At 37.8% G+C, this 17,308-nt stretch overlaps 1 protein-coding gene across 2 annotated transcripts in view; it reads right to left on the bottom strand.

Annotated features, from left to right (window-relative positions):
• The window catches only part of LOC141427423 (lachesin-like), a 211,422-nt gene extending 194,551 nt beyond the window's left edge, over positions 1–16,871 (bottom strand). The window contains exons 1-2 of one of the 2 annotated variants that reach the window (XM_074086823.1): positions 16,790–16,871; positions 16,510–16,580 (exon numbers count right to left, since the gene is read on the bottom strand). In XM_074086823.1, the coding sequence (XP_073942924.1) occupies positions 16,510–16,561 (52 nt within the window). In that variant the 5' untranslated portion in view covers positions 16,562–16,580; positions 16,790–16,871. Of the gene's footprint in view, positions 1–16,509 lie in introns of both variants that reach the window. The other variant, XR_012451322.1, reaches the window with a different exon arrangement.
• Positions 16,872–17,308: the final 437 nt, after the last annotated feature.

The raw sequence follows: 17,308 nt of genomic DNA, 5'->3' as shown, positions 1-17,308 counted from the left end.
ATAAAATAGAATTAATAAAAAAAACCCTGCCAAGTATGAGGAGGACTTGCGTATCGACGATCCCGCAAGTGCACACAGCATCGAAAGATCTAATTAAAGTGTTATTTTAAGATTTGAGACTTCTTGTAGGTTTTCCTGTATATAATAGTAAAGAAATCCTCTGTATTTTTTATCTAAATGTTTGGCAAAATTTATTAATAATCACAAATTCTATTCTAGTGGCTATTCAATATATGTACCTACCTAATATCTGAAAATCATACGTATAACGAGGTCACAGGCAAAGCTATGTCCTCATCCTATAGACAGAAGCGGTACTCGAAAGCTTGTTTAAAATGAACCGTCATCTTCTCGATAATTACTTTAATGACTAGCGGTCGAACCACTCGAGAACGACTCATCCCTCATACCCTTTCGAAATGTTTCCTGAAATGTATTGAATTCGGTAACTTGACTCCCTCAACACATTTCCTTTTCCATATAGCTTGTTACTAGAGTGTATTTACTAATATACTAGGCTTAATGCTGAGTTTCCACCAGAGATATGCGAAATTTGCGAGGTGGTATCCATTAGCTAGATAAAAATGCTTCATTAACCTCTCCTCGCACAGCACCGCTCTGGTGGAAGCAGCTGAGCGGAGCGAGGCGAGGTAAATGAACCCTTTCTATTGGTTTATTAAAACAAATACCTCGCAGTCGCAACACATCCTCGTTCACCTCTGGTTAAAACGCAGCCTAAGCCTGCATTTTCGTATCCAACATGGAAAAAACAGGCAATCAATCTATTCGTCTGATTTGATAATTATTGTAGTCCAAAGTTAATAATTTATATTAATCCTACTAATATTATAAATGCGAAAGTTTGTGAGTGAGTGAGTGAGTGAGTGAGTATGTTTGTTACTCTTTCACGCTGAAACGGCTGGACGGATTTGGATGAAATTTGGTATGGTGATAGCTGAACATCTGGAATAAAACATAGGCTACTTTTTATCCCGATATTCCCACGGGATAGGGATAAAATCTCGAAATATCAACCGCTGGGCTTAGAGTCATGAAATTTGATAAGTAGGTAGCTGGACGTTTGAAATAACACATATGCTACTTTTTAACCCCCGACGAAAAAGAGGGGTGTTATAATTTTGACCGCTATGTGTGTCTGTGTGTCTGTGTGTCTGTATGTCTGTGTGTCTGTGTGTCTGTGTGTCTGTCTGTGGCACCGTAGCTCTTAAACGGGTGGACCGATTTGAATGCGGTTTTTTTTATTTGAAAGCTGGTTTTCTAGCGATGGATCTTAGACATGATTTATCAAAATCGGTTCAGCCGTTTCAAGATCATCAGATCTTTTGTTCGCTGCGGTAGGACCTTAGACGCATAATGGATATTTACTTTACTTTCAAACATATTTGGGACCTATAATTTGAAGCACCCATGTATGCTATATAGCTACGCAAGATTATGGAATCTCGGCCTGATGCTGCAGCCAGGATATCCAGAACACTAGTAGGTACACTCTTAATAAAACTATAGCAGATATATCGTGTTTGGGTTCGTTTTGATCAGTATTTGATTCTACAAACAATTCAATGGTGGCAACAGGATGAGCTGATGCTGCAGCCAGGATATCCAGCACAATAGTACACTCTATAAAAAATAATAGCACATATGTCGTGTTTGGATTCGTTTTGATCAGTAATTGATTCTACATACAATTCAGTGGTGGCAACACGACGAGCTGATGCTACAGCCAGGATATCCAGCACACCAGTATACTCTTGAAAAAATAATAGCAGATATGTCGTGTTTGGATTCGTTTTGATCAGTAATTGATTCTACATGCAATGCAGTGGTGGCAACACGACGAGCTGATGCTGCAGCCAGGATATCCAGCACACCAGTATACTCTTGAAAAAATAATAGCAGATATGTCGTGTTTGGATTCGTTTTGATCAGTAATTGATTCTACATACAATGCAGTAGTGGCAACACGACGAGCTGATGCTACAGCCAGGATATCCAGCACACCAGTATACTCTTGAAAAAATAATAGCAGATATGTCGTGTTTGGATTCGTCTTGATCAGTAATTGATTCTACATACAATGCAGTGGTGGCAACACGACGAGCTGATGCTACAGCCAGGATATCCAGCACACCAGTATACTCTTGAAAAAATAATAGCAGATATGTCGTGTTTGGATTCATTTTGATCAGTAATTGATTCTACATACAATGCAGTGGTGGCAACACGACGAGCTGATGCTGCAGCCAGGATATTCAGCACACCAGTATACTCTTGAAAAAATAATAGCAGATATGTCGTGTTTGGATTCGTTTTGATCAGTAATTGATTCTACATACAATGCAGTAGTGGCAACACGACGAGCTGATGCTACAGCCAGGATATCCAGCACACCAGTATACTCTTGAAAAAATAATAGCAGATATGTCGTGTTTGGATTCGTTTTGATCAGTAATTGATTCTACATGAAATGCAGTGGTGGCAACACGACGAGCTGATGCTGCAGCCAGGATATCCAGCACACCAGTATACTCTTGAAAAAATAATAGCAGATATGTCGTGTTTGGATTCGTTTTGATCAGTAATTGATTCTACACACAATGCAGTGGTGGCAACACGACGAGCTGATGCTGCAGCCAGGATATTCAGCACACCAGTATACTCTTGAAAAAATAATAGCAGATATGTCGTGTTTGGATTCGTTTTGATCAGTAATTGATTCTACATACAATGCAGTGGTGGCAACACGACGAGCTGATGCTACAGCCAGGATATGCAGCACACCAGTATACTCTTGAAAAAATAATAGCAGATATGTCGTGTTTGGATTCATTTTGATCAGTAAATGATTCTACATACAATGCAGTGGTGGCAACACGACGACGAGCTGATGCTGCAGCCAGGATATTCAGCACACCAGTATACTCTTGAAAAAATAATAGCAGATATGTCGTGTTTGGATTCGTTTTGATCAGTAATTGATTCTACATACAATGCAGTAGTGGCAACACGACGAGCTGATGCTACAGCCAGGATATCCAGCACACCAGTATACTCTTGAAAAAATAATAGCAGATATGTCGTGTTTGGATTTGTTTTGATCAGTAATTGATTCTACATACAATGCAGTGGTGGCAATACGACGAGCTGATGTTACAGCCAGGATATCCAGCACACCAGTATACTCTTGAAAGAATAATAGCAGATATGTCGTGTTTGATTCCTTTTGATCAGTATTTGATTCTACATACAATGCAATGGTGGCAACAAGATGAGCTGATGCTGCAGCCAGGATAACCAACACACTAGTACAGTTTAAAAAGATATTATACTTATATCAAAGTTTAAAAAACATGAAATAAAAACTTAAATTTTAAATTTAAAAAACCCCCGACTTAAAAACGCCAGCAAAAATAAAAATAAAAACGCCCGAAAAAAACGCTGCTTGAAAAGACAATTAAAAAGTAAAAAATAATTATGCGCTACCTAGCTGTTGCCCGCGACTTCACCTGCGAAGAATTCGTTTATCTCTATCCCGCGGGGACTATGCTGATTGCCCGCAAAATTAGCCTAAGTTAATTTAGTATAAAGTATCTAGTAATATTTTTTTATCTAAGCGTTGTCGGTGTCGGGGGACCGCTAAGGTTAATAATTTAAAAAATACACATATTTAGTTTCATGTTCATAGTCCCCGCGGGATAGAGATAAACGAATTCTTCGCAGGTGAAGTCGCGGGCAACAGCTAGGTAGCGCATAATTATTTTTTACTTTTTAATTGTCTTTTCAAGCAGCGTTTTTTTCGGGCGTTTTTATTTTTATTTTTGCTGGCGTTTTTAAGTCGGGGGTTTTTTTTTACGGGATAGGGATAAAATCTTGAACTAATAACCGCTGGGCTTAGAGCCCTGAAATCTGGTATGTAGATAGCTGGAAATTATGGAATAAAACATAGCCTACTTTTTATTCCGATATTCCCACGGGATAGGGATAAAATCTGGAAACAACGAAATAACAACCGCTGGGTTTATAGTCATGAAATCTGGTAAGTAGGTAGCTGGACTTCTGGAATAACACATAAGTAGTCTACTTTCTATCCCGATATTCCCACGGGATAAAATGTTGAAATTTCAAACGCTGGGTTTAGTCTTGAAATTTTGGACAGTTGTTCGTGAGGAAACCTGCACAACCCTGCAAAGGTATTCAATGGTATGTGTGAAGTTCCCATCCCGCATCGGGCCCGCGTGGGAACTACGGTCCAAGCCCTCTAATTCTGAGAGGACGCCTGTGCCCAACAGTGCCCAGCAGGACTAGGATAGGCTGGGATGATGATGATGATGATGTTCTCAACACAAAACCTTCAACCTACCATACCTAGGGATAAAATCTTGAAAAAACAACCGCAGGGCTTAGAGCCATGAAATTTAGTACGTAGGTAGCTGGACCTCTGGAATAACACATAAGCTACTTTTTATCCCGATATTCCCCCGGGATAGGGATAAAATCTTGAAATAATAACCGCTGGGCTTAGAGTCATGAAATTTGGTATGTAGGTAACTAGACGTCTGGAATAACATGTAAGGGACTTTTTGACTCGATATTCCTACGGGATACCTAGGGATAAAATCTCTAAATAACAACCACTGGGTTTAGAGCCATGAATTTTGGTATGTTGGTAGCTGGACCTCTGGAATAACAAATAATCTATTTTTTACCCCGATATTCCATCGGGATAGGGATAAAATCTTGAAATATTAACCGCTGAGCTTAGAGTCATGAAATTTGGTATGTAGGAAGCTGGATGTCTAGAAAAACACATAGATGACTTTTTGACCCGATATTACCACGGGATACCTAGGAATAAAATGTCGAAATAACAACCGCTAGGCTTAGAGGCATGAAATTTGGATGTAGGTAGCCGTATGTCTGTAATAACACATAAGTACGCTACTTTTATCCCGATATTCCCACGGGATAGTTTTGTAACTAAGGGACCCCATACATCCCCGTATTATTATTATTATTATTTTGTATTTTTTTCTTTAATTGTATACTGTTTTTTAAGTATTTTATTTGTAATTATTTTATTTTGAAAAAATTACTTTCTGCCAAGTTTCTTGCGGGGCATTCTTCTTGGCAATGATGGTCTTTCCGAAAGCGCTGGTAGTTTAAAAAATGAGATGTAAAAGTACCCATTGCGGCCTATTTACTGAATAAATGATTTGAATTTGAATTTTGCATTTGAATTTGGATAGGGAAAAATTTTGAAACTACAGCACTGGGTTTAGAGTCTTGAATTCACAACACAACCTCAATGAAGACCACGATATAAATATTGGAAATTTCCAGGGGAATTTTGTAAAATCCCGAAAATTTCAATTGCAGCTACCACACCGAATAGTTTACGCGTGCGAAGCCGCGGGTAAAAGCTAGTTAATACATATTTAAATCATGCTTGAAATTCACCTAAAGGCACTGAATCGCATTTCCACTATTCAATTAATTACGATACAAAGGCACGTCCTAGCCGTCCGAAATCTAACCGAAATCCCAGTTTGCAAATCCAAAAAACAAGCGTCCAGGCCGCTGCAACCTCAGTATTAGACAATCAATATTCATCTAGATCAGTGATTCCCAAAGTGGTCCAGGTGGACCCCCAGGGGTACACGGGAGACTTGCTGGGGGTCTACGTAGGCGTGAACAAAAAATGGGGGTCCATAAGATGCTAATGGGGGGTCCACGAAAATTTATCTGTTTTTGATAGTAAAGAGCCAAAATGTAAGCATAGTTTTTATAAGGGCCTACCTACATTGTTTTAAGTACCTAACTAAGCAGATAATATTTTAATAGGGCAAGCCACTGGACAGAACTCAGAAGCGACACAATTTTTATTTTTTGGCGACTTTAAGAATGTGGTAGAAATGTAGCAGCAGGGGGTCCACCGAAACCAGTAAAATTTTGAAAGTGGTCCACGAGATAAATAAGTTTGGGAACTACTGATCTAGATCGTCCCACTGAAATGTTTTTATTCGTACCCACAATAAAGCAGCGTAGCATATAATCTTTTTTCTATTTTCTAGACATTTTAGAAACCCTAACGAGAGCACACTTAGTTATGTAGGTATGTCCCTGTTGATGTGATTGTAATCTAAAAGGAATCATAAAAGATTAATAGTCACATGACCAAGTCCTAGGCAACTCGGTGTTCATATTAGGGTACGGTACTTGGAAGCGTCTACAGGATTGTCAAATTCTATTGAAATGGAGTTTACAAGCAGATATGCGTCACCAAGCTAGTGAATTGAGTAGTTTCCTCCAAAAACAATAGTTCATCAATTGGATTATTTGAAAATATTGAACACATACTTTTTCTTTTATTTTATTTTTTTCTTTTTCAAAGTAAAATAGTTTGCTCTTTTGTTTGTTTATCGCCTAATTGTACCTACGAGTATGTTGAAGAAATAAATTGATTTGAATTTGAAGTGCGAAGCTGACGGATGGTGATACGGTTAGGTTAGGTTAGGTTAGGTAGGCTGAAATTCTCATTTTACAATTTTAGTATAGTCCTTTTGTCATTAGATAGGTACCTTATATTATTAGTGATGTGAAAATTCAAAGTATCCTATTTTAAGTGTATAAAAGAATTATTTTTTGTAGCAAAGTATTCACTTGTGACCGTTGCGTGCAGACCAGAGGTTGCGATTCTGAAATCACATCTGGGCATTACAAATCGAAACTGTAAAATCGTGCTGAATTCAAGTCGTAATTTTGTAACTAAGATTCGAATAGCATTTAAACGGAAGTAATTTCAAATATCTCTGTCTGATCGCTCTATCTATCCGTATTTAATAAAAGGAATTTTACGAATGTGTTTACTACGGAACTCCAATCTGGTTTAAGTTAATTTTATTCCACCATCACCATTCTGTTTATTTTATTCCATCATTCTTTTCGTAGTACTTACTACCTACATCAGGGAGCACTGATGCAAGTTGGAAGGTTAACAACACTCTTGTAAAAAATATTATTATAACTGTTCTTCTAGTATTCAATAAATCATAATAACTCTTATAAGTCTTAAACAGAGTTCAATATCTCAAAAACGGCTGAGCCGATTTTGATGAAACATGTCTAAGAACCATCGCTAGAAAACCTACTTTCAAATAAAATAAAACCGGCCAAGAGCGTATCGGACACGCCCAAAATAGGGTTCCGTAGCCATTACGAAAAAATTAAGTAATATTTTTCTAAGGATATTTAAGTATTTTATACGGAATCTTCAAAGTTTAGGTATATTTTATACCTTAGGCTGCTATTTCCTCTTGAACTACTAATAATTCTCAAGCAAACTTAGCCGTTATAGTTTTCCTTGAAAGTTTGATATACTTACTACCATCCTGATTTTTTCAAATTTTTCCACCCACCGGTTTAGATTTTAGAGGGGAGGGGACGAGTAGACTGAAGTGTGGGGTGTTAAGTCTGCCTAGCAGCGCGAGTCCTTCGAACTACCCGCACTTGATCACAAATAGTACCGGCACTCGTATCACGAACTACCCGCACTTGGTCATTTTTATTTGTCACCCCATCACACCAGACTTGACACCCCACACACTTCAGTCTACTCGTGACCACGGCCACTGTAATGTTGCCGAAACGTCGAGGTAAATATTACTCGTGTGTATTAGCGTGATAAGTCCTGTGCGTCGTATTTTGACTATGAGTGAAAATCACGAAAGTTTAAGACATTAAATCCCTTTCTTTCTCCATTAACACAAACATTAAAATATAAAGACGTTTGATACGCAAAGGAATGAGAATGAGTGAAGTAATGTTTTTCCACTTATTGCTTATTCTTATTTACCCGAAGCAAGGCGCTGTACGTAGTGAAAATTACAATTTTAGAAAATATTTAAAATATACTTACACAATACTTACAACTGCAATTTTTTTATATGTGTATTTTCAGTCTATTAGCTAGTTTTTGACTTCATCAAAAACACGATTGCTGACAAAAACCTCGATAGATTATTTTTTTGAAAAAGAGCCTTCATTTACACGTTAAACCAAATATTATGAAAAATATTATGAATATCAACACAAAATTTGCTTTATTAAATAGTTTTTTAGCAGATTTAGATTTATGCTTCATAGATTTTCGATAGGTTGAGTACATCAATCATACCAATTTATTTCGTCTTTGGCAAAATAAAACGGTTCTAGCGCGCGGCGGCAGCCAAGTATTTCCCAGTCGCCAGTACACGCGTGTACGTAGTCGACGACGGACCTGTGCACATTTTTCTAACGCGCTAGTACTACTTTTGAGAGCAAATAATATGGGTAATCGCAGTATTAAAAAAGTTAAGCGAAAGAGGAAACGCATAAGTGAACTCAGAGCACATATGAGAAGCATTAGAGTACCTAAACGGTAAGTACCTACCACACACTAATCGACCGGCCGGAGTCGGGCCGAGTCAGCAGGGCTACTACGAAACTCCAAACTCAAAGTTCGTGCCGTGCGGTCCCCTCTCGCTCTCGTACTAAATAGTCAGTGGCGTAGCTAAGTAACCTAGGGCCCTGGGGCAAATAAAAAAATGGGGCCCACTGCTATCAAAACTGGTAAGGTTTTTTGAAGTAAAATCATTATATATACAAATACTTTCTAAGCAACTTTATCATCAGCTATAAAGCAGAATTTCGAGGGCCCCCTGAGCTTGAGGGCCCCGGGGCACTGCGCCGCCTAGCCCCTTGGTAGCTACGCCACTGTAAATAGTATAAGTATCAGAGGGACCGCAACCCACGAACTTCGAGTTTCGTAGTAGCCCTGCTGAGCGGATTTCACATTCGTACTACGACCGCAAGCTGGTTGGCGCTCACGGATGCGGACGGCTTCGTCCAGATTCTACCGCGACTGCCATAGGTACAAATTGTAGGCACGTTGTATAACCTATACTACTCACGGCGAACATGCGGCGAACCTTGCGGCTACTACGAAACTCGAAGTTCGTATCGTACCGTCCCTCTCGCTCTCGTATTAAATAGTATAAGTGTCAGAGGGACCGCACGACACGAACTTCGAGTTTCAAGTTTCGTAGTAGCCTTGCTTGATCCCTTTGTCAGATTCACTGACATTTCTGATAGTGACACAACAGTTTCAATTTTTCATTTAATTGCAGGCAAAGGTTAATATCTTGCATTCAGCCAAGTTATTTAACATAAATTATTTTAATAAAATAAGATGGTCGCATTTGGTTGCACTAGTAAATTATTGACAAAAACATGCACTCCAACTGGAATCCGGCTGCAAAATGGGAGTTATTGCGCAGTTAGTGCAACTGCATCAGCACTGCACCCGACTGTCAGAGGACTGCCATTTTAGGCAATCGGAGTGCAGTTCTTACGCAGTTCTGATGTAGTTCTGAACTTCGGAGTTTTTAACTGCGTTTCTAAAACCTCTTATTGAAAAAAAAAAAAAAAAATGGAATATCTGTCTTGCTCCTCCGCGAATTAGTGAGGCCAAGTCGTGGAAAACAGCTACGTGTGAGTTGCAAAACATGTTTTTTCATGCAACCTCTTATTGCTTCTGGTTTCTGGTGTTCTGACTTGTATTTTTGTATTGATGCAATAACTACTTTACGCATACTCATAATCTTTATATCTGTCAAAGTTGTTCTGTGCGCTAAGACATATTTTTTATTTTTGGCTACAGCTCGCACATGTTTCTTAGAACATAAAATAAATAAAATAAAATAAATATTATGGGAAATTTCACACCTATTGACCTAGTCCCAAAGTAAGCTTAGCAAAGCTTGTGTTATGAGTACTAAGAACTGGTTCCTACATTCATTTTTTTGACTGTATGGTTTGGGTAAGGGTTGTATACTGTAGTTTTAAAGTATTACATTTTGAAAAAGTGACTCTCTGCCAAGTTTCTTGCTGCGCATTTTTCCTGGCAATGATGGTCTTTCCGAAAGCGCTGGTAGTTTAAAAAATTGCGCCCATTGCGGCCTATTTACTGAATAAACGATTTGATTTGATTTGTTAAAAGTGAACAGACAACTTTTTCTTTACTGTTTTATTATATGTATAGATTTGCCTAGCTTGTAATCGAGATTTTCAGATTAAAATAAAATTGTTTTTTTTAAATTTGTATTGATTTACCTATGTATTTTCATTTCGTCTGTCTACCTATTCAGTCTTAATGTCTATCCATTACCTACATTACAAATTAAACTGTGGGCATGAAGAGGCATAAATTATTTCTTTATTACCAAGACTATTTACATTAAACGAAGAATTTCTTAATTAAACCGAAAATTGTGTAATTATAATTTTAACGAAAAATCCGGAACTCACATTAACCAGAATACGGATACGAACAGAATAAGGCCGTCAACGGGCTGCGTGACAGACGCGCGGTGCGTTGCGCTCGACGCCCCGCATTCGCCTCCGCCGCGTCGTCTGCTTCACCCCCTCAAATACCGAAAATTCTTCTATAAGCGCGCCTTAAATTACAAGTACCGACCACCTTTCTTTTATTTCGTACTCATAAAATTCATGAGACATAGTGGAAAGAAAAAAACTCTTTGTTTGTGCCGGCATTGAAGCTCGATGTCAACAAAAAGAGAACCAAATGCTACGTTTATAAATTCTACAGCTTTTGTTTTATTGTTATCTTACTGAACTTATTCGCCTCGCGCTGGAAACAATATTTTTCTATTGGCTACCTATTTAAGATGAGAAATGAACTAGTTTTCAGCTACGAGGTTTTATGTCACTCTGGACGAAGTAATTAAGTGAATTTATAGGAAAGACTTTGTACTAACGGCAAAAATATATTAAGGCAGACTTTTAATTCTCTCAGTTAAAAAGGAACTTTGACATTACTTACTTAAACATTTTATTAAATCAAACGGAAAATTTCACGGAAACGGATTTTTTTTCGGATTGGTGCAACAAGAGAGCAAAGTCGTTTTTTGGTGCGAGTGTAGAATTTGAACCACGAGCAAGCGACGGATTCTATAATTGAATCACGAGCGTAGCGAGTGATTCAAGGTTAGAATCCTGAGAGCAGCGAGTGATTCAAACACACGAGATGCAAAAAAACTTTGGTCTCGTGTGACACATACAACTTTTCACCTCAGCAGCGAGAACATAGGTTAGAATAAAATCACATATACTACTTACCCATTTACAAAACAAACAATATAAAAAATATATAAATAATTCGATTACCGAGAAACAAATCATCATCATCATCCCAGCCTATATACGTCCCACTACACAGGCCTCCTCTCAGAACAAGAGGGCTTGGGCCATAGTTCCCACGCGGGCCCAGTGCGGATTGTGAACTTCACACGCACCATTGAATTGCTTTGCAGGTTTGTGCAGGTTTCCTCACGATGTTTTCCTTCACCGCAAAGCTCGTGTAATTCCGCACATGAATTTCGAAAAACTCATAGGTGCGAGCCGGGGTTTGAACCTACGACCCTCTGCTTGAGAGGCGATAGGTCAAACCACTAGGCCACCGCGGCTTTTTTTAAAAGAAAAGAAACAAGAAGAGAAACAAATATAATAATCAAATTTAAAACCTTTACTCAAAAATGATACGTAAAGTCGCCATTACATCTTTAAAAAGTCAACAAAAAGTTAAGAATGCCAGACAATGATCAAAAGTGTCCGGCAAGTAGAGAGGTTTTGAATTCGGAACGAAAAAGTGTCCAGTAGGTACAAATCTCGTACTCATAACATGCATTGTAATTTGAACTACTAACTACGAACTTAAAACTACTAACTTGTAAAATATGTCATATATTTAAATACCACAAAAGCTCATCTTTATGGGTCATTAAAAAGGTTGAACAATAAACGTATAGTTAGTAAACGTTATTAAACCTTTTGAAATATGATTTTATTAGGAGTTATATGAAATGACATGAAGTGGTTTATTTGATAGATATTAATTTAACTAACTAATTTGGCTCAGGGACCAAAAGAGGGTCTTGGCCTCCGAAACGAGAGCACGCCATCTGTCCCGATTAATTTAATATTTATTCCAACTCCAAGAGGTAGGTACGGAACGCTACTAAAAAGAGCAGCGGCTTTCGTGCAACGAGGTTGCATACTTTATTAAAAGAGCGGGACAATTATGACATTTTGGAAACATTTTTTTTTCATGTAATTTATTGTAAATATATTTTTAATATTTACTATAAATTTAAATTAAGATTGTAATCAACACATTTGATCCTATCTCTCGTGTTTTTTTTTCGTGTTGAAGTGAAAATGCCAGATCATAGTGAAGTTTAAATATTAGTAATTCAGTGAGTAGACCCAGCACTGTCTAGAATTTAAAAATAATAATTAAAAAGTTACTTTGTCTCACGGAGTTGGATTCTCATAGCAAAACCTGCCTGTTTGAGGTGCTGAGGTGAAAGCAAAATTAAAGCTCTACATAAAACAGAGTTAAATAAAGTAACGTTTTATACTTTCGTGATTCTCACTCATAGTCAAAATACCATAAACGGGACTTATCACGCTATTTTTACACAAGTAATATTAACCTCGACGTTTCAACAACGTTACAGTCGAGGTAAATATTACTTGTGTCAAAATAGCGTGATAAGTCCCGTTTATGGCATTTTGACTAGAGTTAAATAAAGGTTTGATATTTAAGATTGGACAGAGACAGAAATTGCGTCTGGCGTCACGTGCAAGTAGTGTCATAATCATAACTACAGCAAGAAACTCAATTCATTCACTCGTCGATTGCAATTGCAAGTCGGCGAGTGCTCATTTTCTCACTAATTAAAAATAGCGACTCGCTTTCTTGATACTTTAATAAAGATACTGAAGTGATTATTACTTCCGTGAAATGTGAGTAAGTACTTTACTGAGTGAACACGTAAAGAAATCAACATAATTTTGAACAAGAGTTATTTCCAAGTACGATTAATTTAAATGCGAGATACAATGATATTGAAATTCTTCGAGTGGAAATTGAATCAAGTATTAATATTTATCTATTACTAGCTGTTGCTCACAGCTCCGTCCGCGTAGAAGTACGAAAAATCCTATTCTTAATCTTATTCTTAGACCTACCGAATATACACAAAAAAAACTTAAAAATCGGTCAAGCCGTTTAAGAGGAGTTTGATCACAAACATTGTGACACGAGAATTTTAACATTAGAGGTAGCGGATGATCTACAAAATTACACATCGATCAAATCCGAGTACCTATCTACCTATACCACGCGCCATATAAATCTGCCTAAAAGTTCATTACTTACTACTCAGTTTTGACGCATTTTTGAGATACATTTTTTATGCGACGTCTTTACGTTTCTCCCGGATTGTGTTCGAATCGCTTAACGGTATAGTGCCTATTCAATTATTGGAATTATACCTTTAAGTTTTTGTGGTACTAGGGCAATGAACTTTTAGGCAAAGTTAGGCGGCGGAAGGTATACACCACTCACTCAAAGGTTGACTGGCAGAGATCCCTTAAAGGGATAAGTTCGCCTTTGTACATATATCTCATTGTTTGTCAATTGTGTTTGTTTACTTATTTTGTACAATAAAGAGTTTACATACATACATACATACCTACATAAGGGACGAAAAACCGTTTGAGCAGAATAAATAGAAATTCCAATCGTGCGCGCGAGAAAAAATGAAAGAGAGCGTATCCATTTCATGGAACAAATGTCAATCGACAATCAATCAACTGAGCGGTAAAAACATTACCTGGCTCGGAGCATACAAACGTGCGAACTAAGCTTAATGTTGCGTCCCCAGAGTGTCGACCCAGCTGATCGTGCATAGTCAGCACTATAAATCGCTCCAACATTTTCTTTGCCCGACATTTGTACAAATGTTGGCCATGACCGTAGACTGTCTAATCCATCTTATACACGTAGAAATTAAAATAACATTCGTATCTGAAAGAAAGAAAAAGAACGCTTTGTACTCGTAGAAGGACCACTTATAGTTGTGCGTCTGTTCGTCGAGACTATTTTATTTTCTACGAAACGGGTCGAGTTTAAAGTTACAAAAGCGTCGATGATACTGCAATACCGCGTAACTAGCTTTTTCCATAAGGTATAATTTTCACTGTACTAACAGTACTAACATTGTACTGTTCTGACAATGAAAATTAGACCTTATGGAAAATGCTAGTTACGTTACGCGGTATTGCAGTATCACTGACTATAGGCATTAGAATACAAAGTACTCACTGCCTACATCCCGCAACAAATATGTCTAGTGTATATAGACGCCTTCAAAACTTTAACTAGGTAGAAATAAAATATTTATCTTAAAAAATCTTAAGTAAACGTGTGGCAACTATTCTTTTGAGGTCGGTGCCTGTGTACATATACAGCATTTACCTAGTCATGATGTAGGCACATATTTATTTTTAACCAAGACCGGCGCCGATGTTAAGAAATAGTTGGCATATTTACTCGTACTTAAGATTATTTATACATAAAATTTTTACTAACAAGGAAAGGTACCCAACTGTCCGGCTCCCATTTGTTTTATTTTTATATATGTTAGAGTAGAGAGTAGTCGAAAATAACGGACACGTGTTTTTTTTGCTGCCCAAACTCAGGCACTTGTCCCACCGCCGACGATGAGCGAGAAGCGAGTAGAGCGAGTAACTAGAAACGAGTGGATGAGCAGCGAGAAGCGAGTGTAGTTTTGTCGCTGGCTGTAAGCGAGTGTTCGAGTGCGACGGGCGATTACTCGCTCCACTCGACTCGCTCGTGCGGGGCGGCCGCCAAGCTGACATCGCTAAGCAAGTATCCATAGCTCAGCGAGTTTTATAGCTCTTGTCGCTGCGACAAAAGATGTCAGAGCGAGTTCTCGCCGACAGTGTGAACAGCCATCGATCAACTATTAATATATGTGTCTCTTTTACTCACACAGGATCTTATATCTTTTGTTCGTTTCTTGAGCGAGAAAATAGTCGATAGTCAATCGTTTCCTCGCTGGCGGTGAGACAACTGCCTCAACCTATTCGAAGACATTGACCTCCAAAGTAAAAAGTGAGCAAACGCTCCTACTTCTGTAGAAAGTGCTGCAAATTGCTAGTTAATTACTGGCTTGATTGTATGCCGGAGAGCATGAAAAAATAATGGACCGGTTTTGTTATTTCGGCTAAAACTTACATTTTACAATAAATCGCCTAATGATTTTATTCTCCTATTACCATGGCTTTGTTCTGACATTAATTATAGTTCAATAATTAATATTTTAAACACCTTCCGAAATTAATTACTTCGTATTGAATGTAAGTAATGTTTTTGCTGGTGGTAGGACCTTGTGCAAGGTCCGCCCGGATTGCTACCACCATCTTGCTCGCTAATCCTGCCGTGAAGCAGCTGTGCTTGCACTGTTGTGTTTCGGCGTGGAGAGTAAGACAGCCGGTGAAATTACTGGCACTTGAGGTATCCCATCTTAGGCCTCTAGGTTGGCAACGCATCTGCAATACCCCTGGTGTTGCAGATGTTTATGGGCGGTGATGATCTCTTACCATCAGGAGACCCACTTACTCGTTTTCCATCCAGTCGAATAAAAAAAGCGCTTTTCAAACATTAATAAAATTGTGATTAAGCGAGAGAAAATTAATTACTTTATGAATAGCCGCTCCGAGCGGAGAGCTGAATAGAGATTGCAGTTATTTATAGAAATGCTACGAAAGCTTTAATATTACGTAGCACTATGGCGCTACGGCATTTCGTAGCAATACAATGTTCTAACTTACTGTCAAACAAACTGAATCATGTACCAATGACACCTCATATTTTTGTCAAGGAAATCCTAGTGAAATTGGTTATTAAAGGTTCCAATCTGCTATATAATGCAGTTTGCTCGACTGTACCTACATAAATTGTCCCGTTTATCTCTTTCTAATTTTGTTCAATAAATTTAGCTACCAAAATATCTTTAGTGCAAATTGTATTAAATTATATCCAAAAAATATTTTTTCATTTTAAGTTAGTTGATTGCATTTATTTTTGAATACCTTCATTATTTTAAAAGATATTCGTCTGTTTTGCTAACTCAGTAATTCTACTTCATTTCTAACTCTACACTCATAATTGTAGCGCTTTGACGTTTTTAGAAGAAAACTATATTGACATTAATAAATTATCGAAATAGTATGCAACCTCGCTAAAATATTTAATTGGTGCCTGTTCCAATCGTAACTTTTTGACTGGGCCCAATAAAAAAGGGATTTAAAAACACAAAGCACAACTTAATTTAGAACATAGTGTAATTAAACTTATTTAAGTTTAATGCTATCAGGAGGATACACACACGTACATGTATCTCTTAATAAACGTTTAACACTTAACCACTCCATATTTCCTGGGTCAAATGTTAATTAAACATTTTTTTAAAGTAGTTTTCCACACATCTTCTACAGGCCAAATTCTTAATTATCTATTTATATAAGTACTTTAATTTTAAAATTAAACGAATACATTACCTTTAGCACTGATGCCGCCAAGTATCGCAGCAAAAATAAGAATTCCGTGCATTTTCTTCAGCTTGCAGTCACTATAAATAATACTACTTATTATTATAATCTGCAGCAGAAAAAACGCACAACATAAAAACAATCTTCATGTTCCCCATGAGCAATTGCCGAGTCCAAACAAAGTTACATTTAAGTTTCAATCAAATGTGCCCGTAACTTCCGAGACTAAAAACATCTAGACTAAGATCTCAAGTAAACGACACGACCAATCCCTAAAAGTTCCTCATACTTAATATATTTTTTTCGCGAAAATGGTCGCGCTTTTCAAAGTTCTCGCGGCGTGCGTCAGGCAGTTACGTCCAGCCCCGAACTGTTATTGCTCCGTCCAAAACCTCGACTGAATCGGCCCGCCATTCTCAAACGCAGCGCTCTTCCGCGCAAGCGCCGCTCCTGAAACACTGAAACACAAAATTACAAGGTTCTACGGGAACTTCTTAGCATACACAAAAACAGACTTTAAACCCAGTGGGGTAGACCTCGATTTGAGTAAGTATGGTAGGACATAGAACCAGAGGGCTTGCGATTTTTTTTAATAAACTGCTATCACTTTAGCTGTATCTTTTTGAAACGCGTGAAGTTTACCCGAATTCGGTTTTGTTGCGAAAAAGCTTTTAGAGCGTTGGCAATTGTTTTCGGAAAGTGTCTGTTGCTTTCGTGATCGGATTATTTTATCCGAAAAATTAGGTATTCTACACACGAAGCTTGTATTTAGACCAGTCACTGACCCTTCTCGACATCGAAAGTTTAT

The sequence above is a fragment of the Choristoneura fumiferana genome, chromosome 4, assembly GCF_025370935.1.
Source record: "Choristoneura fumiferana chromosome 4, NRCan_CFum_1, whole genome shotgun sequence".
Classification (NCBI taxonomy): Eukaryota; Metazoa; Arthropoda; class Insecta; order Lepidoptera; family Tortricidae; genus Choristoneura; species Choristoneura fumiferana.
This window is presented reverse-complemented; position numbering and strand designations above follow the sequence as displayed.